At 28.8% G+C, this 18,630-nt stretch overlaps 1 protein-coding gene across 2 annotated transcripts; it reads right to left on the reverse strand.

The window, feature by feature from the left end:
• Positions 1–1,094: 1,094 nt before the first annotated feature.
• Positions 1,095–18,180, reverse strand: LOC106687450 (retinaldehyde-binding protein 1). 2 transcript variants are annotated; one of them, XM_014431343.3, is made up of 9 exons: positions 17,899–18,180; positions 9,424–9,610; positions 9,181–9,340; positions 8,996–9,057; positions 6,976–7,169; positions 4,681–4,797; positions 4,472–4,565; positions 2,255–2,422; positions 1,095–1,228 (listed from the first exon to the last, which is right to left on the reverse strand). In XM_014431343.3, exons 2-8 carry the CDS (start codon positions 9,590–9,592, stop codon positions 2,268–2,270), a joined length of 951 nt encoding a protein of 316 aa, XP_014286829.1. In that variant the 5' UTR covers positions 9,593–9,610; positions 17,899–18,180; the 3' UTR covers positions 1,095–1,228; positions 2,255–2,267. The 2 variants fall into 2 exon arrangements, with proteins under 2 accessions (XP_014286829.1, XP_014286827.1); XM_014431341.3 differs by lacking the exon at positions 1,095–1,228 and having other exon boundaries at positions 1,959–2,422.
• Positions 18,181–18,630: the final 450 nt, after the last annotated feature.

Genomic DNA, 18,630 nt, shown 5'->3' on the forward strand with positions numbered 1-18,630 from the left:
AGCATATTACAATATATATACTGAAGTCATTACAGTAATTGTGACATAGGTAGTTTATTTAATAATAATAATTTTCATATATATAGTACTTTCTGGGAAATTAAAAAACCGTTACAACTTCACATATCCTTTAATTGTTAATCTGATGATATTTTGGACCTATGTCCATTTTCAAATCAATTACTAGAATCATTAGTTAAAATAACATATTTCCAAGCTTAATTTTATTTCTGTAGTTTTAAAGTACAGTAATTTTTTATTGTGATCGCAATTACTTTTTGCCCAACACAGGCCTCCAGTATGGCAAGGTGAGGAAGTAGCTGTGTTAAGGACTTTTTCAGGCAACAATGACTTGGGTTTGGATAAATAGAAAATCAGTTGCAGCTGCTTAGACTATTTTTTTTGCTAAAAGTTTCTTGAAATCCTCAATTAATGAACTGAACACTTTTTTTTTAGCAAGTTCTATCGTTAAGAAAAATTATCCCATCTGGATTATTTATTTAGGTTTAGCAATATAATGGGGTTCATTTAATATTTTACTACAGTTACATTCAGCATACTATTTCTTACAAAAAATAATACATCAGTTGAAACAACGTCATCAGTAAAATATGGACCTTTATTTAAATAAGTATTTGGTGATTTTTCATAAATTCCATGCTTTTTATTCAATTTTACTATAAACTAAGACAAAACTTCTTGGGATCCTTAGTGAAGATAAGAAAGACAAAAATGGAGATTTTGAAGTATTAAAAACCTTAACCATGCAGAAATAACGGAGTTTAAATATGGTGTATTACTATATGTGATGTGGAAAGAAGTTTCTTGCAACATAAGGCTTTGTTTTGTCATAATTGAACTACATTGACTTTCAATAATTTAATATAAACATTTATCTACAGTTTGAACAAATGATAGTTTGATGTAAATTGTAAATTTAATATTAGCTAATTTTATATTGTGAGTTTAATAAATTATATCATTTATGGGGTTTTGTGTATAAAAAAGTTATTAAATATATTCCACTTTTAATAGATATTTCACTTTTTTTATTATTACTACTACTAGCATGGCTCTACAATCCGGTGTTGAATCCTGGCCTCCTCCAGCAGCTTCCGCCAATTTTCTCCGGTCCCTTGCAGCCACCATCCAATTCTGAAGCCCTAGCATATTTGTTGCATCAACAGCAACACCATCAGCCCATCGCAGCTTTGGTCTTTCTCTTCTCCTGGTAACATGGAGTGGCTCCATCAGTAATTGTCCTGAGGCTACCTAGGAAAGGTGACCCTAGGGTGAATACTGTTATTGACCTTTGTCTTTAGTGTGAGGGTGAGTGTAGTGTGCTGTAATTAGTATAGACGTATGAGTGTCAGAGTAGTGTTCCCCTAACCTGAGGACCAGTGGCTATCTGCAGTACTAGTACCAGGCAATGGGGCTACCACCTCCCTATGTCTGGACTGGAAAAAAAAACTGTTTTTTTTATTAAATATTATATTTAAATATTTGTCATTTTAAAATAAATAAAGATCCTTGAGATATGCCATAGGTTAGGACTATGTTCTTTTATAAGATACACTTCTGTATCAGATCTACTACTCCAGACTACAGAATACATTTATTGGCTCAAAAATGAAAAAAAAAAACTTTGAGAAATCCTCACATTTTTCCTGTAGTTGTGAAAAATATTTGTAGAACCCAAAAATTACAGAGGAGTTTGAACTATACTATACTATACTAGCAGTTGTAAGCATTCTCTCAGTGTGAGTCAGGGTCTTACTTCGTATCTATGCTGTTGGGTAAGGATAAATTGATACATTTTTATAAATAAGAACAGCATTAATAAATATATATACTTTCTTTTAATTGTCATAATTCAGTGTTCTGTTAAAAAATTAGCATTTATATTCCTTTCATAGCCATTTGTGCATAATAATGTACAAAAACAAATACAATGTAGTTTATTTTGTGCAAAGGTGACAATTTCTAAAATGTTTAACAAAACATTAAACCAATCATATTTTTATATAATATAAATATAAAAAATATAAATATAATTACATGTTACATGTTACAATACATAATATAATTACATGTTAATATAATACTGTAAAAAAATAGTGGTAAAAAAGAAGAAAGACGTGTCAGTTTTTTTTTTAGATATTTGCACCTCATTATTATTATCACCTATGAGAGATAATAATAAGATGAGGTAATCAGTGAAAAAGTAATTAAATAAATAATTATTAATATATACATTTATCAATTATTCAGTCTATCGCAAGCTTTCTAAAGCTTCCAACATCGATTTCTTGGTTTTTATTTGATTTAGCTTTTTTCATTAAGCATGAATTGTCCAATAGCTTCATTTTGTCAAGTGCTAAGATCCTATCCCTTTTTTCAACCAACTGGAACTTCCAGAGTTCTGAAATGATTTATTGACAAGCATTAATTTTAAATTAAATTTGAAAAAGAAATATACTAAAATAAAAATTCATTTTTTCTAATAGTTTGTTATAATGTAAAAGTTCTTGACTGGATATGGAGAAAATCAGGTAAGGATTGCAGGAAGGAGTAAGCTAGGCTTAAAAAAGTCAAGATGTTTATTAATGAACCTTCTTCTTCTAGAATAAAGTGACTGCTAAGCCTAAAGAGAACTGAACTCTAATTGTTAATCAGAGTATTCATAGGTCACTGCAGACTTAAATTACACTTCAAGATTTCTGGAGTAGATGAAAATGAAACGTCCCATTTATGCACACAGGGTTTGGAAACTTCAGATTGTGATCAGAATATGTTATTGAGTTATAGACTTTTATACTCTAATAAAATCCTATAATATAAGTTTTCCTCATGAATGGCAGTCTGTTTAGTACTTCATTAGCAAAATTAAAAAGTTTGAGAAGAAGGAATAGTAGGAATTCATCAGTTTTTCTTGAAGCTGACACATTCTGTACAAGTGCCAGTGCAATTATAATAAATAGAATGTAAAAATGCATTGAATTTAATGTATGTTATGAACAGATAGTTTCAACAGTCTGAAAATACTAGAAACACAACAAACATGATGTAGTGATTTAAATTTAAATTAAGAAACAAAAATGTCTCAATAACCAGAATAAAAAATGGTTATCATCTTAAACTTTCACCTTGTGTAAGGTCGTCAGCTGTCACTGGAAGATATGCATTAAGAGAAACTTATCACAATCGGACACATTCTTTAAATATAATATTCCCACTTAACTACTAAACTACTAATCCAATTGATACTTAATATAAAAGCATTATTAATTAAGATAATTAAATGAAGAGTGCAGAGGAAAAACGATATATCACATTTTATATATATATCCTTATATTTATATATCCTTTTGTTCTATTCAATGACTACTTCCATACCATCCTACTACCATAGTTTTGCAATCAGTTATCAGTTTCTTTTTAATACCAAAGACTCTATTCATATTATGAAATCTCTGAGTAGTATTGAAAGCTTTCATTAAACTGTAGAAGATATCATTAATAACTAAAATTTGAAAAAAAAAAAAAAAAAAAAAAAAAAAAAGGCCCTTAAAATGACATTATTATAAACTGATGAGATTTACACCAAACATCAAAGTAAATGAAATATAATTTAATTTCAAAATGAAGCTACTACTGATTTGATCCATCTCAATTTCTTTTCCAATTCTGAAACATGTGGAAATCCAGCTTAAAGTAAATATAATAGTTCCTTGATTTCAAATCATAATAAGCAACCGAACAGATAAAACATAAACAACAAAAAAACAAATATACACCAAGATAATATTGGTGAAAGAGTAAATGGGCTATAATTACAATAATAATTATAATAAATAATAATATTAAAATAAGTTGATTCAATAATATTGATCAATCAAAATACGAGATGGTCAACTATTTTTTGTTTTTTGACTGCAAAACTCCCGACCATCTCCTTTATATTTTAATAAATGAGATATTGTTGTTTTTCAATAATTTTCTTTAGTCTCTTTAAGCATTCTAAATAAACTGGAGAAGAAAAGATAGGGTATTCTGCAGGTTAATAAAGTTTTCTAGTTAGAGTGAGAAGGTTAAAATTTATTATATAGACCTGTAACGATATACACAAATCACCATCACATACCAGATTTGACTACTACTCGTTGCTTCTAGGTTGGTAATGCTGAGTGTCAGCTTCAACACATTATCACCAGATACTTTTAATTGTATATTAATTATTTTGTTTGTTTCATGGGTTTAGTACCCAATTCTAGTCTTGACCCCAACTAGGTAATTAAGAATGTTTTTGCACATAATCTATCTAGGCAGTAGTATAAAAAAGCTGAGATTTATTTTAAATCCTTGCTGGAAAATCCCACAGAATTTCTCCAATGTTCACTGCCACTGTGGCCACCTTTAATAAATTTTCATGAATATATCTTAAAATTTATATTTATATTTATATCCGTACCTATCATGTCTGCCATAGGAATGATTCCTCCATACTCCTTCGGCAATACTTTGGGATCAAGTTTACCATGAAGTTCTTCAAGTGTATCATGCAACTGAAATAAATAATTAAAATTATAAATTTTGCATTCCAATGAAACCAGGCTAGATGATTGGTGATTAAATTCAGAAAAACAAATATCACAATGATTCATTTTAATATAAACTTACCATTATCCTCTCTCTAATTTTGGTACTCATAAGATTTTTCAATAATTCATAGGTGTATCTTAATGGTGCAGGAAGTTTGTAGAGGTGAATTTCTTTGTGCATCATAGGCATGGATTGCTAAAGTCAAACCAGTGATTAATTTATCTTTAAAATTTTTGATATAAAATTTACAAATTTTTATTCAAACAAGGCTCATTGCTGTTTATTACTTCTATATAACAGAATAAAGCATTTAGATTCATTTAGTACAATAAAATATTTACCAATAGTTAATGAGTGTTGACAGTAATTGTTGGTAATTTAAATTGTTGTAAATTTACTTGTGTGTTTTGGTATTCACTCACTCTCTGTATCAAGTCTGGTGTGCCATGCCACATGTTAAGTACATTTGTACTGTATATTGGCTCTATCAATGTTTTTCTCTCAATGCAGGACTAGTTATTTACCCACCAGTCCCCCCAACAGTGAGTTTAAAAACAAAGAACTATATAATTTGCATAAGAGAATACTTATATAGTATAGCTCATATAAGATTTGCTAAGGAAATCCAAATGAACAGAGAATGTTAGTACTAACTGCAATATATTATGTATTAGATTAATTTCTTTATGCCATAACTTGTTACAATTTTTATATTCTTATTTAGGACTGAATCAATTGAAAAATATTATGCATTATATAATATTATGATATTTCTATTTACTTTTTTTTCCCCTATTTCATCAATTTATTATGACTGATGAAGGATTATTTTGTTTTAATTCCAGATTGTGGCTAACAGGTTTCAAGTTAGGTTTAGTAACTTAAATCTACATGGCACGGTAACTTAACTCTTCCATTTTTTTACTTTTTGTCTTTAATTTATGTTCAGTATTATTAACCCATCTGTTAGGGAAGGAGTCGGGCTAGACTTTCTCTCAAGGGGTGTAGGAATGGAGGAGCGAAGGGACCAATATGTTCCATACCATGAGGATCAAGTAATAAAAGTATTTATATAGCTTGTTAATTGTAAACAATTATACAGTTTATTGTATTGCATTTTATTCAATTAAATTCTTGTATCTTCTGAGAGCTAATGTCTTAAATGTAGCATCTCTCAATGGCATTTTTAAGCCCAGAAGTATGACTAATACTAAATTGACAAGCAAATTATGACTATACCCTTCAGGGATTATTCTCCTCAGGAGGCTATGAGTAATAATATACAGTAGTGGATCAGAACGCTCTAACTCTAATTTTCTGGAATTGAGATTTATTTTATTATTCCACTTTGCCTTCTCTAGATTTCTCCTCCTTCCTTTTCCCTCTCTCCTTTTGTCAGGTCCTACATCAAATACACCAAGGACTGGCTACTCTTCACAACTGTAAGCGAAAACATTATGGAGTGGAGTTTCTATACTGCAAGGATACACAGTGCACAGCTGTAGTACTTGCCATTCCCTTCAAGACCACAAGAAAATACCTCATGTAGTGAAGTTTCCATCACGTGAGAATTTACAGCCAATACCCGTAAAACTCACCAGTATTCCTCTCAATTCATAGGAGATAAATTGACAGGATCAACCTTACCATTGTACATGCATTGGTGCCAGGATTGATTATACATGGCCATGTCAAGCATGTATGCTATCCACAAAAAATGGGTTAAATTTGTATCTCTATTTTTGTTTAGGATCTTTATGCAATTTGGAAGAACTAAGTTTTGATCCAGACTTGTAGAACCCTAATTTTAAGTTAAAACTCATTAGTGCATGACTGTTAATATTTGCAAATGAACATTTTGTCAAATTATTTATATTTCTTCTACAGTTTATGTTTCAGACATACAGTTCATGTAGGCCATCATCAGGGCTACAATATTGAAATAAGACCAAGAAAGATGATATAAAATAAGAAACTGAACATAAAATGACAATATTATTTTAAAAAATGAAATGATAAAACAAATCTAAATGAAAATAAAAACTTATCATCATTACAAATGAATACAAAGAATTTTATAGAATAATAAACCAAGCTCTTTTATTATTTTTTTTCTTTCAACTTTGCACATTGAATATTTCAAATATTGAGGAAAAAAATTATTCAAGTATTAATTTAAGTGACTAGTGTTATTCATTTAAGAAATTTTTCTGCCAGATTAAAAATCTCTCATATTTTCATTAATATTCATTACTTGTACTTGAGTTTTTATTAATTTGATTATAATAAAAATATTACAGTTGTACTGTTACTTTTAATTACTTGGAGATTATTATTATTATATATAATAAGTTTAAAAATATTTATCTATACCTCTGCCCATCTGTAGGCTCTAGGGAATTCTATTGGTGACCAGATTGTTAAATGGGCAGGAGACGCATGTTTGATATCACCAAAGTGAGTGAATCCCAATATTTGATTCTGTTCATCTTCTAATAAGCACTCATATGTGATTCCATGCATTTTTGTCATGTCTATGTGGGTGTACCTATGTGGGTCAAAGGGCTCTGAAAATCAACAATAAATAGATGTCATTAATAGATTATTTTATTATGTAGCTAATTTTAACTATGTATCTAATCTTGGAAATGGATTTTTTTTTTTGTACTCCAATATGTGTTATTTTGAAATGAAAATAGAACTATTATTATAAATTCAACAACTATAAGAAATTGATTTGTCTATTATCTCAGATCTATTTAATGAAATAGTTGGAAGAAATATTTTAAATTAAATTTTTAAAAATTAGATGTTTGAAACTATAGCAGATTTTGAAATTTCAATGAATTTTATGACTTTCATTATTAAAGTTTGTTAGAAAAAAACAGTTCTTATGTCTATTCATTCCCATTTTATAACATGATTTAGGTATTTGATTTCAGATCTTAAACTTTAAAATTAGGCATTGAAGTAACCTGTAACCTTAAGATGTGTATTTTTTGCAAAGAGTTGCAGTGTGGACAAGATGGCTTAAAGTAAGAAATATTATGATTCTGCTTGACCAAGATAATAAGGCTTTATTGGATCTGGTACATCAAGAGAATAGTGGTCTAAAAAGATTGGTCCAATTGGTCAATACATCAGACCAGAAAAAATGAACTATGTGAGGCATGGAAAAGCAGACTCTTAGAGCTCTAAAACATCACATAATTATGAGGGTTTATGGACATACACATATGGTGTTTGGAATATAAAAAGCAATAATGAAATAAACACCACTCTGTAAAACCAAAATATTGTAAGATTTATCAAGACAAGAAGAATCAGGTGGGATGTTATATCACAGAATAGAATCAGCTGGTGAGCTATGACTGAATACCAAAAAAAAAAGAAAGAACAAAAAATTTACTTTTTGATTTAATTGGAACAAGTAGAAAAATAGGAGTGTCCATATAAGTGATGGATTGATAATGTATATCAAAGTAAATCAAAAGTATGAATGTAATTGGGGGGAGAACTGAAGCTCTTTATAAAAACTAGCAGAATGGTTAAATTTGAACTCTAGCGTTACTTGGTGGAAGGGATCCATCAGCACTTGTCGCGCTGAGCAAGACTTAATTGGAGAGCAAGCAGGGCCAAGACTGCAGACCAAGTGATGAATGTTTGAATAATACATGAGTAAGAAAGAGTAAATTATCCATTTTTGATATTTATAAATGTTTAATAGATTTATAAATTTTATAATGTACTGAATAATAGTTTTGTTAATATTTTTCTTAATGAATACATAGAGAAAGTATTGTGGTATTCATAACTGAACAAACAGAATGGGTGTTTTAGCTTCATTACAATTAGAATATTATTTTTGAAATGTAATGGTGTATAACATTAATTTAAATAAATATATTTTTTTTTTTAGAAATGAATGCATTAGAACATAAATAAATATTTCATTCTGGATGAGTTGTTGAAACATTTTTTTTAATTCAAGGATCATTTAATCAGAGGTATTTTATTTGAGTAATACCCAAATTTATAATTAGTTTTTCAGGTTTCCATTGATATAACTGAAAACATTTTACATGACAGACAAACATATTAATTTCTTATCACAAACACAAGTGAAAATTGCTGATTTTTTAAAAACAGAAATTATATATTCTTTTTTATTTCATTAAAAAAACTTATTTTAATTAATTACTTCAGTGACTCAGAAATTATATCACGAGAATAAATATTATAAGTTCAATTCTTAATCTTCTTGAATAGCTGGTCAACTATAAAATAAATGATGCAATTTATAAATCTCACATCACAAAGTTTCATAAATAATTGGATATTTTATGTTAAAGTCAAATTAGTTTAATTAGGTACATAAAATAATACAACAAACCCGATGTTCCAATGATAACAGTTCTTCCATTTTTGTCTTTTATAGGAGAAGGAAACAAATATCTGAAAAAAAAAGTATGCTGTTGGAACACTATATGGTAACTGATTAGTCTCTGATAAATTTATTATGATATATCTGATCAATAGGATAGTTCAATACTTAATTTATAGGTTTACATTACTTACCCTTTGTTAACAAGTTCTAAAACAGATGGCTCAAGAAAATCCATATTAAAGGCCAAATATTGATAAGTCTGCCTAAGATTAAGATATTTAAGAAGCATGTCTTGTGCCATTGGCAAGGAATATTTTTTCGTCCTTAAGAAGCGGAGTAAAAAATTGTCATCTGTTGAAAAAAAACATTTTTTGCAATAATTAAATTTCTTTAAACCTGAAATATTTTAGTTCCAAGGATATAAATTTAATTACCTGTTCGAACATCTTGCAGATTATTATTTTTACTGACCCAGTGTTTAAATTGATCCAGCATCTGCTCCTTTGTTGTCTCATCTTCCCTAATAGCATCTTTTGCTCGCTTCATCACTTCTTCGGGTATCTCACTATTCAATTTTTCAATTTGACTTATTGTTGAATCCATGTTCAGTGCTTAATTTCACTGAAAATTGATTTATATCATTTTTATTGATAATTGTAAATAGCAATATATTTTAAAGTATTACTAAAAATATTCATGTACTCTGATACTAAAAAGATTAAACTTGAAGATAAAGACATACAATTCTTTCAACAATTTAAATTTGGTCTGTAAAATAACTAAATTTTAAATTAACTTACCACAAAATAACTATTTCCAATAAACGGTTTAAAAAAAGAAAAAAAATCAGGCAAAAATTATCATTTCAAGTTATAGTTGTTATACAATTCTAAAACTGAGGATAGCATTTCTATTGTGATTTTCACTCAAATCAAGACAGGTAATTATAATTCATTAGGATGTGATCAGGGTAATTTATTTAAAAAATCGAAAAATAATAAAATGTTTCTGTGGTTTTCATTTATATGGAAGAGATCAGAATAGCTAAGTGAGTAAGGCATTCAGCAGACAGATCACCCTGGTGCATTACCAGTCTTTATGAAGTGGGTACTTTTAATTAAGTGGAAAACCTGGCGGTTGAGTTTAATTAACCACCAGATAATTCAAAATAATATTTTGTTTACATCTATTACCTACTTTTAGGTTTTTATTCAAAATTAAATTTGTCCTTAGAATCTCTTAACCACAAATACCTAAAATATGTACAATAATTCATGGAATAAATTACTTATTAGATTTATAATAATTAGCAGCCTAATTATTGTTTAACATATTAAAATCATTAAAACATTTTCATAAAAATAGTAATATAAAAGTCAAAAGTAGATATTTTTTTCCAATAATATATTTTTGGGGTTCATTTATTAGTTTGAAAGTAGTAGCACCGAAAATTGGCCAATAAAATAGAAATATCCAATTGAAATAAACTTTGAAAATCGTATGATTGTATTAGCACATTATTTGATGTCCAATTGTAAGTAGTATTATAATCTAGCAAGATTTGCTTGGTCTTTGACGTGAACGTAAGTTACAGTACTCAAAAATCATGAAATATTCAGAATTATTTCATTTTGATTTATAAATTCAAAACTTTGGAAACGAGCTAAAAAACATCACTATTTCAAGAATTAAATAACATTAAACTCTGTATAGTATGAGTACTATAATCTATATAAAATCTGTCTAGAAATATGGTCGAAAAATGACACTTTTTAACAACTTCAGAAAAAATGTAATGAAATGAGTGACCTTAAGATGTTATTACAGTGGAAACGGTTGTTCTAAATCAAAAATCTTTCGGATAAAAGGTGTAGAGCATCAAATTTTGTCTTGAGCGATTATCCTACATTTTGAATTTTGTGTAGTGTTTGGATTCTAAAGTCAGTCAAATAGACATCTGAACTTATTAACGGCCATTCATTTCATAAATATAAATTTTTTCCGTCAAGTACAAATTTTATACTTTATTCAAAACTTTTCTACATTTAATAGTGCACACTGAAAGTAATCAAACTTCGTAGGCCTATCCAAGTAAAAAAGATATGGACTTTTTGTCGAACTTTCAATGGTTATAAATGGAGCTAAAGATTTTTACCTCTTGGATAAATTTACAGACTTTCTTCAAATTTTGATTTAATAAATTCGAAGTTGTACTTTCTAGCAAAAACTTTACTATATTAAGAACTACAGAACATTAAATTTCGAATTAGATGCGTACCTAATACTATAAAGTTGGTCATGGATTTTGATTGAAACATGACGTTACTCCCACCATATTCACCAACTGTCAAGATATACGATGTAGTAAATTCCAAAAGTAAGCATTTAAAAGTATCAGTAGGTTCATCAAATGAGTTTAAGATAAATGTACAAAATCAAACCAACCAACTTCCAAAAACATGTAACTCGGAAACTGTTGTGAATCATCAAATTTTGTTTTCAGCGTATACCACATATTTCGTAATAAATAAAAAAGAACATCTTATTAAAAACGTACATCTGTAGGAATTAAATTTGATAAACGAGTTTTTAATTCAGATTACTAAATTCATTATTGAGATATACACTTGTAACTGACAAGCTAGACTTATCTTTAGAAAATGTGGACATCCTTAATACCTAATATGAATCCTTCAAGTTTCATTATGAATATCCTTTGTGCGCTATTTTATTTGATTTAAGTGTTTCACTTTGTTAGATTATTAAATATTACAACTATCTATTGATTAGAGAATATTTTTCAAAACTATTAATTATCAAAGTGGATTCAGGCTCCGATTTCCGGTGGCCTAGTGCTCTCGTTAGATAATCTTCAGCCATCCCCAACTTTATCAGTTCTCGACTCCTCCCTTCACATTATTATAAAAATTTATAAATACAAACTTATCTACATATTATCAGTGCCCACTCATGTGACTAAACAGAATGGTATTTCATCAACCATAATTTTTTTTTTTTCTTTTTTAATTTAAAGTGTTTGTTGCAGTATAACAAACATAATTACTAATTAATTATTGTTTTCATAATATGAATAATAGTTTACTGTGTACTGTTAAACAAGTTTTAAATCTATTTCTAGTGTATATGGTTCTAGGCCTAATATTTTCAACGGTAGAGCAATAGCTATAAACTACCATTTCCCTTGACCCTATCCGTGGCAGTACTCTGATAAGCGCGTAGATATAAAAAGTCTTTATATTGTCCTTTAAATTGTAGAGTTTGACATATATTTTGGAAAACTAGATCATTATCAAACGTTAAAAAAACTATGAGCCTGTTTCACGGCCTGTATGGCATGTGACTCTGTCTTGTTAAAGCCACATGTCGCCCACATTAATAGCATCCAATTTAGGCAGAATGAAGTCTGTTATGTCGTGATATCGAGTAATAGTAACGTTCACTGCTTCATCAGATTCATTTTTGAAAAAGTATGGTCCAATAATACATCCAGCCCCAAATCCGCATCATACAACACACGTTCGGGATGCATTTCTTTTTGGACAATCACACGTGGGTTCTCTAAGCCCCAAAAAGTCATGATGGTGAAAACAGGTTGTTCTATCGTGTAACTCTATTTCTACTAACCTTAAACTATTGTCTGTCAACCAGTTTTTTTTAGCAGAGTTACCAACACGTAACTGCGCGAATGGTAACAAATTCAAAGCTTGCGATCATTTTGGCATACCTTTTATATGTTTCAGACAAAATTTTTACGTAGTAACATGGAAAAACACATAAAAGTGCAGACAATATTTTTTTTTCACGTTCAGAACGTGAAAAAATTAATTATCAGCGCGTAAAAAAATAAGCTTTAGACAATCGAAGTTGGTTAACATCTATCCGCCAAAAAACAACCCCGTAAAATATGACCCTTTTTAGACCTCTTATAACAGAACCTGGAACTTCGTATGAACTTGCTTCGGAGCTTAAATAGTGACTTTTGTTTTTTTCGTACCCTCCATAAGAAAAGGAAAAAGGAAAATAGGTACATGGAATGTTAGTTGAGGTTGGTATCCTTTTTCTACCATCGACTTTTGTTTTGCATACCTACAATAAAAAAATTATGCATAAATATTAACTTTCCACGGGAAATCGGGAATATCTAAAAACGGTTTGTATAGGGCCCAAAATGGGCCTAGAGCAATTTTTCAAAGCTCTGTTTGTCTGAGAAGAGTTGTTCTACCGCCATATCGTCACAAAATATCTGTGAGGTACGATTTAGTACCTCAAAAAGCACATTTGAAAATCGGGCTGTTTATTGTTTAAACTGCTGACGGGTGGGAAGTTTAAAATGGTGGGGAAAGCATAATATAATATAATCAATGTTTGTTAGCAAAGTAGTTTATTTGAATATTATTTTATCAAAAATTGAATTAAACTACCACGCTCTTATTTTTTAACATGAGATCATTTCATAAATCAAAATGTTAGTAAACTACATTGGTATCAATAATTGATTATATGGATTAGCCTTACGGCTTTCCTCAACACATTTCCACTACGCTCATGATCGAAGCAAGAAAAATCTCGATTCGTTTACCGCTTAGGGACACATTTCATCCTCACAAATGTTTCATGATGATAAAGTTGTTGAACAACTCTTCTTCAATAAACTGAGCTTTTAAAAATTGCTCTCGTAGCATAATATCAGCCTCAAACATTTCCGAGGAATTAAAAAAAATATACATAAAATTTCATGTTTTAAAAATGATCGAAATGAATAGAGGACAATATAGCTAAAGATAGATGCTTAAGTATAGTTTGATTTTTAAATAACCAGTTAATTAAAAATAAACATTTATGATGTAAAAAAAACAAGCTTTCTTCATGATAAAATTTCGAATTTAAAAATAAATTCTGAGCAATGGTAATTTGTTATGTGTTACAACTACACTAATTATGTTTATTTTTGCACTTTGCCTGACCCTGAGAAAATAGGAAAGTGAATTTTTGCATTGTTTGTCAATATTACTTTCATTCGGGAGTGTATTTTGTTAGTTATTTATTAAAACGAACATGAAAATTATAATTAGAGTTAGTTTAAAGAATCTATATTGGATTTTTCTTAATCCGTGCGCTGTTCCGGTTGCTTTACTATTTGCGTATCCTACGAATGTACCTTTAATTTTATTTGAAATAACTTATTGGAAGTATCAGATGATTAGTGATCACTAAGCTATAGTTCAAAATAAAAACTATTTAGGTGCTAGTTAAAAATTCATCGGGAGTCGAACCTGAGATCATGACGGCAGATACGAAACAGAGTCATAGAGATGGGCTAACTCTTGAATGGACTCATAGAGTAACATAACATACTAACGATAATAACAAACATTATTTTTGCTGAGAGATATTAAAAAAAAAAATAGTAATGGTACAGTTATGTCAATCACTTGTAGTGGCTAATATTCATTCATAGTGCCCGGCAATTAGGAAATTACGTCACGAACTCCCTCTTCCTCCTTTATGGCGAAGCGGTTTTCAAACTTTTTTCAATGCGGGCTGAAAAAAAAAATTCGCTACACCCTTGTCGTGCTCAACTAAAACTTAGGGACAATTTTCCTCAGAGCGGTCGAATATGTAGAAAAAGAAGAAAAAAATAGTTCCAAGTAAATGCTGGAATGCATCGTATATACGCTATTTTAATTTTTTTTAAAAATTATTTTGAGAAACTGGCATTCGCTTGTGGCATCTTTATTTTTCTTTTATTTATTTTAATAGTTCTCTCCCTCCCTGGATATCCTATATAATACTTTATTAGGCTTTAATCTGTTGAATATTTTATATTTGAATTGCGTATCATTCAATATATCTCTAATTCAGTTGCTTTGTTAATATGCTAAAATTAACCCATCTCATATCCTTTGTATATAATATGAGTCTATATTTCCTGACAATAATGTACATTCGCCACGATGTACATTCAAATTCTCACTTGCTTGATATTTATTTTGGTTTTATTTAATATAAAACTTGAAATATTCACATAGTAACCCACAGATTACAGTGATTTCGGGACAATAAAGCAAGGCTCTTATCGATTCCGTACATTTCGAACTCAGCCATTGGGTGTTAATCCAATCATTCGAATTTTATTTCTATCGATAGGCAGGTGTCCAAAATTAACCTTAATTAAATCTATGGTTAATAACTAATAAAAACTTCTTATTAATTTTTGTTATAAGATAAAAAATGTTTTTATAAGAATCTTAAATTGCAGAATACCATTTCATTTTTTTTCCTTAGGATAAACATCCATCATAAGCAAATTTCATAAAATATATAACCAATAAGTAACTAAAAAATAAACGATAACGTTATTTTTAGAAATATATTAGGTATACAGTTTGTTATAAAGGTTAAAGTACATTTAATATGTATTATGTATATTCTAAATAATTCATTGTTTTTTATGTATATATTGAACAAAATAATTTCATTCTGATATAGTTGTGAGTACTGAAAATATGTAAAAAAATACCTAACAATGTTTATTTTATAATAGACATCCAAATAAAAACAGTTCACCTCGTACTTCTTTATTAAAATCATAGTAATCTTTTAAGCTAAAGTAACGGTATTAGTGCCAGTTATAGCTGTAGAAGTAACTACAAATAACTAATACATACCAAATAAAATTAACTATTTGTCACATATAGACACCTTGGCGGTAAACTATCTCTCCATTTAAACTTATAACACTAACCGTTTATATAACATATTAACTTGTTTTCTGTTTATTATTTACCAATGGTAACAATAGTTGGCTATATTTAATCATCCTTTTTATCAATCATTCACCAATTTGAACTGTCAGCACGTGGAAAAGCACTATCATACTATCTTATTGTTGTGATATTACTTGCACGACAGACATCTATTGCGTGGAAATAGGCCTTTACGGAGTGATATAAGGTGAAATATCGCAAATCATGAAACTTATAAAAAGGATACTGTAGAACTAGACAGTTCCAGGTACTACAAATATCTCGAACACTAAATAGACCAGACTTACTGTTAAAATTGCAGCAATTATAAAAGGAGGTACAAACAATATTTACTTTTTCCAGCTTACTTTCGTTACTAGTTCTATAAATAGAGTTTGTTTATTTGATAGTTGGTTAAAAATTAAAAGGTTTAAAAATTAATGAAATTGTGACAAAATAAGGTAATTTGACTTGTAATTAATGACCTGAGCAGAATAGCCTGCAAAACGTTTTTAGATAATTGAATGTGAGGTGAAAATTTATATTTAAGATTGTCCTTGAGGATGGTCGAATTGGCCGAAACGTTGGACTGTTGATGTAAGAAGAGTGTTGAGACTTAATATGGATACCAATTGATTCATTAAAAAATAAATACTAGTCTCAAAAAATTAAAAAAAGATTATATATAAAATAATTTATTTATTTATAAAAATTAATAATATTATAATATATTTATTATATTAACTAGACATGTGAAGGTAATTTAATATACGTTTTTGTCATCAATTTTAATATTTCGACTTATATATCTGATATTTATAAATATATGTATATATACATAAATTTCCATAATTAAGCCAAAATAATTAAGAGCTACGATACTATAATCAATTTATTTGACTATGATATCATAATTCATTTTTCTTATAGTTGTTTTTATTAATTATTATTTACAGTTTGTCATAAGTCGATAATAAATATAGGGCACATGTTAAGTTGTATCTTTTGCATGCTATAAGTGTGGTGCTTTTAATTTCCTTTTTATACATACTTTTAATTTTATACAGTATGAAAATTAGAAAAAAAAATAATTCATTAATTTTGATTTATAATAAAAATAGAAACTGTACATGAATGCAAAACCTGCTTTAATTCTAATTTGGGACTTGAAGGGAATCAATTTTAAATTTATTTACCGCCCGAGCCATAAAAATCTAGAAAACAATTTGTATTCCAAACATGATAAAGAAAAGTTAGAACGTACTTACATGTCTCATACGCAAATATATAACGTTTTTGTTGAATGTTTCAACGTAGGGAAGAAATATTCAAATTTTAAAAAAATAGTCAATATTTGGGAATTTGTGGGAAAACAAACACCCTTAAAACTTCAAACAGATTTTATTTATGAATTAGGTAACGTTTTGGATCTCTTCTAAATGTCAATAAAATTTCCTTTCATCATATTATAAATCATCGTATATAATTTATTTCTGCGGTATTTGATCTATTCATTTACAATTCCCTACAAAAAAAATTTTTTTAGCTTCTGTCAGAATATTTTTCAGAAAATTCAATCAGAAATACATACAGACATGAAAATATCATTTAAAACTAATAATTGTGGGGTCATATCGCTCTACATTAGCTGTTCCCAAACTGGGTACTGTGGCACACTAAGCGTATGGCAGGGATGCCGCAGGTGATTAACTCTTTCTCAAAATATTTTTAAAAAATAAAATTAAAATAGCAGAAATAGACAATACATTGCAGCATTTACTTTGCACAGTTTTTTCTTATTTTCCGTAATATTCAACCGCTCTAAGGATAATGGTTACGATTTTTTTTAACTCGAGGGGGTGCAGCGAAAATGTTTAGCCCAAAAAGCTTGTTGTGGAGTAAACTGTTTGAGAACCATTGCTCTAGATAATTTAATATAAGTCTCCTGTATACGACAGTAATAAAGAATTCAGATGATTAAGTTTGAGTTTTATAAATTTATTGGAAAATTTTTAATAAAATATGTAAATACTGTTGTTTTTATTATTATTTTTTTTTTTTACCTGTTCGTTTTAAAAATAAGTTGTCAATGAGAGACGCATTATGACTTATAATAATCTAGAGAAGAGGTTTCTTACTTACCAGTTAGCTGATAACTCGCACTACCAAGCTGTGTCGTCTCCTTGCAAGGACTGATATCCATAGGGTACCTTGTTGACAGGTGCCTGACCACCCCACCCCACCTCCCTGTGTCGATGAGATAACGTAAACACTAGTAAGGGACCTCACAAAGATAATTAGGCCTAAGTGAACTAGATTTCAGGTTTAGATAATGTCTTATGTAACTCGAGTAAAACTGAAGTATTTCGCATTGAACATTCTGTATCTTAACCCTTTTTTATATTTTTTATATTATTTACTACTTTGTCCTACAGAGGTAGTAAATCAACTGGATATAACATTCCAAGTCAGCTGTAACATTTTCCATATGAATTGTAACATTTTCTAGCTTATCTGAAACATTTTTCGTTTCAATTGAAACCCTTTCCATTTCAAATGTAACCTTTATACAAATTAGTTAGAACTTTTCTCATTTCATAAGAAACTTTTTCAATTTCATTTGTAACCCAACCAGATTCGAATAATTTCATTAAAATTATATTTTATTTCTTTTATTAATTATAAATAATTATTTTAAATTTAATAACGACTTTTAAATTAATTTCAGCATATTCATCCGAAATTTATTAAGTGAGGACATATACAATATTTAAAAACCTCTTTAAATTGCGCGCAACCATTTAAGGTCGCCTATGGAGTCCGCTGTAGGAAGGGTTACAAATATGAATTTTTTTTTTTTATATCAAATTAAAT

Source organism: Halyomorpha halys, unplaced genomic scaffold, assembly GCF_000696795.3.
Source record: "Halyomorpha halys isolate HHAL.00 unplaced genomic scaffold, Hhal_1.1 Scaffold965.1, whole genome shotgun sequence".
Taxonomy (NCBI): domain Eukaryota; kingdom Metazoa; phylum Arthropoda; class Insecta; order Hemiptera; family Pentatomidae; genus Halyomorpha; species Halyomorpha halys.

What these genes read in the sequence shown, in the direction of transcription:
- LOC106687450 (XM_014431343.3), bottom strand. Translation starts at nt 9,592, where the DNA reads ATGGATTCAACAATAAGTCAAATTGAAAAATTGAATAGTGAGATACCC. An exon ending in TTAGAACTTGTTAACAAAGG is followed by an intron (nt 9,058 to 9,180) that starts GTAAGTAATGTA and finishes TTTTTTTTTCAG; the next exon opens with ATATTTGTTTCCTTCTCCTA. An exon ending in TGTTATCATTGGAACATCGG is followed by an intron (nt 7,170 to 8,995) that starts GTTTGTTGTATT and finishes GTTGATTTTCAG; the next exon opens with AGCCCTTTGACCCACATAGG.